The 4,348-nt window shown below is 48.3% G+C and overlaps 1 protein-coding gene across 3 annotated transcripts; it reads right to left on the reverse strand.

The window, feature by feature from the left end:
- Nucleotides 1-789: 789 nt before the first annotated feature.
- On the reverse strand, nucleotides 790-3,764 carry LOC120659536 (F-box protein At5g07610-like). 3 transcript variants are annotated; one of them, XR_005669051.1, is made up of 3 exons: nucleotides 3,596-3,764; nucleotides 2,643-3,507; nucleotides 790-1,167 (listed from the first exon to the last, which is right to left on the reverse strand). XR_005669051.1 is itself a non-coding variant. In XM_039937713.1 (2 exons), exon 2 carries the CDS (start codon nucleotides 3,490-3,492, stop codon nucleotides 2,710-2,712), a length of 783 nt encoding a protein of 260 aa, XP_039793647.1. In that variant the 5' UTR covers nucleotides 3,493-3,527; nucleotides 3,596-3,757; the 3' UTR covers nucleotides 2,644-2,709. The 3 variants fall into 3 exon arrangements, 1 of the variants encoding a protein (XP_039793647.1); XR_005669050.1 differs by having other exon boundaries at nucleotides 814-1,771; nucleotides 2,656-3,507; XM_039937713.1 differs by lacking the exon at nucleotides 790-1,167 and having other exon boundaries at nucleotides 2,644-3,527; nucleotides 3,596-3,757.
- Nucleotides 3,765-4,348: the final 584 nt, after the last annotated feature.

Genomic DNA, 4,348 nt, shown 5'->3' on the forward strand with positions numbered 1-4,348 from the left:
TTTATTTTTTAATTTGTTTCGACCACTGTGTTACTGAGAATTAATCTAACATAACAAGATCCAATATGGATATATTTTGCTACTTTTCAAAAGTCAACATTTTGAATCACCTTGTTCAACAATTTGGATATGCTGTCAACATTTTCATATCAAATGTTGCACTAGTTATTGAAATTTGTTGAATTAACTTTTTGAAAATGTTGACGGCTTTTAAAATAGATGGAATCGAACATGCATTTCTTTAGTACCTATATGGACTAGAAATAGGAAAGAAAATAAAAATATGCTAGCTTATGTATCTATACATTGTCTGAACCTCCTGTTGCTTCCGGAGGGTTTGAATGCTTTGATGCACGCTGCCGTGTCTCCCGTTGAATGAAAAGCCTGGGTACAGCAGTGGGCCATTATGAATTTTAGTTGGGCCATCTATTGGGCTTAAAGATCCATATATTATCTACCTTCCGCAAGGTAAATAGGAGCTCCCGTTTGGTTGGGACCCTAGGAAAGCTGCCTGGCTCAGGCAGCAATATATATGGAACAGGCATATATCAAAACAGGACAGTCATTTTTCATAGAACCAACTCATACCATAGACACAATAACACATTATATTAAACAAGCCCTGCTCGCTCATGTAATTAACATCAACAGATAGTTTTGACTTCTGAGGTTAACGCGGTGAGCTTTCAACTCTAAGCTCTCTGTTACCATGCATTGTTAGCAGAAACTCAAACGTGGTCTTTCAGTCTAGATAAACACATGTGGCACTGAAGGAAATAAAAGTTAAAATCACAGGAAGTAATCAGTCATAAGTGAAGCAAAGTAGCATCTTTAAACTTCAGAAACCAAATCGTATCATACAACCATGCAAATTGTCTTCTGCAAAATTGTATCCAAACAGAGAGCGACAAGCACAATATAAACATGTGTTAATTCAAAAAAAAACAAAAAAATGATCATGTAAGCTTACCTAAGGCATCCGGAATGTGAGCAAAAGAATGGAAAGCAATTGGAGTCTGCTTCCTTCTATTCTTAAACAGTATAAACACTCAACGCTATTTAAAACACCTTGGGCAGGGCTCCAAATGAGTGAGAAACGATGCACACATTTTGGCAATGGGGCTGTCACTTCGGCAGCTGAGAAATGAAGAACAGGTGGTACACCATCTTCCGCATTAACAAAGAAAAAAGAAATAAAAGAAAAACCTAAGTCCAATTTCATCTGTGAAAAAACTAATTCTTCAACACATTACATTAATGGATAAGCAGGCTTGCAGTATTAATTAGACCAAAAGGCATAAGAGGAATACATCCAAGCAGAGACAGAACGTTTCACCTAAGTTCACTACAACCTAATCAAGTCGCTAGTTGCTCCATGGTTAGAGCAGACATTTTCAGAGCTTATTTCCAAGCGCCGGTGACTCCGAGAAATAGGGGACATAAGGAGCAATTCTCACACCAAAATTTTCATGTTCAAAAGTGGCAATAACACTCACTTCCTTGCGGTCCATGTCATATGCTATTAGTCGGTTCAGGGGTTGAAGAATGAAAACCACATTGCAATCTTGATGAATGGCTACAACGAAGAATTCCAACGTGGTTCCTATGCAACTATTTTTTCCAGACAGCTTCGGAAAGCTCATAGTGTCCTTCAACAGCCATTCTTGTCTATCATAATCCTGAAGGACCCAGATAGACAGTTCATAACAATTTTCACAGTCATGAGCATCAACTTCATATTTGATGTAATGCAGACGCCCTTGGGAATGACCAATATACAACAACAACAACATAGCCTTTTTTCCCAAGCAAGTTGGGGTAGGCTAGAGATGAAACCCGAAAGAAATAAGTTCAAGGTTCAGGCACATTAATAGCTAGTCTCCAAGCGCTCCTATCCAAAGCTATCTCTTTAGAAATATTCCAATCCTTAAGGTCTCGCTTAACCGACTCATCCCACGTCAGTTTAGGTCTACCTCTACCCCTCTTTACATTATCGACCCGCTCAAGAACCCCATTACGCACCGGCGCCTCAGGAGGCCTTCGTTGGACATGTCCAAACCATCTCAGCCGATGCTGGGTAAGTTTCTCCTCAATTGGTGCCACCCCGACCCTATCCCGAATAACTTCGTTCCGGACTCTATCCCTCCTTGTGTGCCCGCAAAACCACCGCAACATCCGCATCTCTGCTACACTCAGTTGCTGGACATGTCGCCTTTTTGTAGGCCAACATTCAGCACCGTATAACATCGCCGGACGAATTGCTGTCCTATAGAATTTGCCTTTTAGCTTTTGTGGCACCCTCTTGTCACAAAGGATGCCAGAAGTTTGCCGCCATTTCAACCAACCAGCTGAAATTCTATGCCTAACATCTTCATCAATGTCGTCATCCTTTTGTAGCACCGATCCTAAATACCGAAAAGTATCCTTCTGGACCACCACTTGCCCATCTAGACTAACGTCTCCCCCCTCAAGCCTAGTCGCGCTGAAATCGCACATCATGTACTCGGTCTTGGTCCTACTAAATCTGAACCCTTTCAACTCTAACGTGCATCTCCACAGCTCTAACTTCCTATTAATTCCTGCCCTACTCTCGTCAACTAGCACCACACCATCAGCAAAGAGCATACACCAAGGGATCTCACCTTTGGGAATGACCAATATAACCTTTAGATTTCCAACGCCTCCCCTCTGCAGCAGCTGGTATTGTGATTATCCTTCAGTCTTTCCTTGTACATCCAGAGCAACTATCTGATCATGATCAAAACCAAAAAGTAACAAATGTAGGATGCCATTGAAAAAGGCATGCTGATAAGATAGATGGCACTGATGGCGCCATCCTTCCAATTGTCCTTGTTCATTCCAGTTGATCTGGCTCTGACTCCACGTCCCAGTCTCAGATGAGTATGCACACATTGACAAGACTAACACCTCATCCTCCTCGTCCAAACCCTTTTCCTGGAAGCAAATCAAGTGAAAATGAGAGGAGACAGCCGGATCAAAAGCCAAAAAGGTATACCAATCTAAACAATCTCTTAGTGGTGGACAGCAGCTGCAGGTGGGCACAGTCTCCCACTGCTTTGTGGCCGGGTTGCACACTATGTAGCTCGATATGTCAAATAAGTTTGACTTCCGGACATGATCGAAGAGGACGAGCCCATTGCAGGAATCCGCGAAGAGGAGATCCTCAATCTCAGGCCGCTTCGTCAGGAAAGGGAAGCGAGGGTCGATGTCGAGAGGCACGGATCTTGGCAAAAGGTTGATGAAATCGAAATGTTCCACGAAGCTAGCGACGTCGTTCGGCTTGTCAATGAAGAAGAACCCTTCCAGGGTTTGGGGGAGCTTCTTGCGGTTAAGGGGGTCGTCGATGAGGTCGCGCCAGGCCTTGGCGACGCACTTGAATCGGCAGACGGACCTGGCGGGGAGACGCGCGAGGATCTCCACGATGTCGTCGTAGGGGAGGCCAGCCGGCGCGCGCCGCTTGGGGCAATCCATGCCGCCGAAAGCGACCTGCGAAGCGGGGGATCGAGCTGAAGACGCGAGGTGATGCGCGCGATAGAACGAAATGCAGAGAAACGGAGAGGCGGAGGGAGCTTACCGGCCGCCGGAGATGGTCGTGGACGAGGGGGCCGGCGCTGGCCGGTGCCGAGGAAGAAGGGGAACCGAGACCGGGCAAAGGGATTTGATGGATCTCCAACTCTAGCTCCCTCTGTGGCTGCGCGGGGACCTGTGGGGACTCTCGTCTGTTCGAGACTTTTGTGTGTTTAGCATTTGTTTGGTTGCTGGGTCGAAGTGGGTTATATTTAGTTGCAAGAGGTAGGTTGGGTCCAACCTAAAAAAACATATTCCTCTCAGATTTCGGTTGTGATAGTCCGTCCAAATCGAGCGGACCACCCCAACTCACATGCACGCCATCTCGGTCCGTTCACGCGAGGCCAAGCGGAGCTCGGTCATGGCGGCAGGAGGCGCGGCGCGGCGGAGAGCAGGCAGAGGTGAGCCGTCGGCGCGGGTGTGAGAGGAGGCGCGGCGGCGGGAGGAGCGGGCGGAGGCGCAGCCGCGGCGGCCGGGAGCTGGCGGAGACGGGCCGCCGGCGCGGGTGCGGGAGGAGGAGCGGCCGCGGCAGGGAGCGGGCGTAGGGGCGGATGTGGCGGCCGGGAGCGGGAGGAGCGACGCCGGCGGAGCTCCATGCGTTGAAGGGAGGAGCAGCGCCGGCCAAGATCCGGACGAGGGAAGGCGGAGGGGGAAGGAGCGGCGTCGCCGGAGCTCCGCGCGGAGAAGGGACGAGCGGTGCCGGCCAGCGGGGGCCGCGGCACCATGCAGGCGGCCGGTTCGGCACAGGCTGGAGAGAGGG

This window comes from Panicum virgatum, chromosome 2N (genome assembly GCF_016808335.1).
Source record: "Panicum virgatum strain AP13 chromosome 2N, P.virgatum_v5, whole genome shotgun sequence".
NCBI classification, from domain to species: Eukaryota; Viridiplantae; Streptophyta; class Magnoliopsida; order Poales; family Poaceae; genus Panicum; species Panicum virgatum.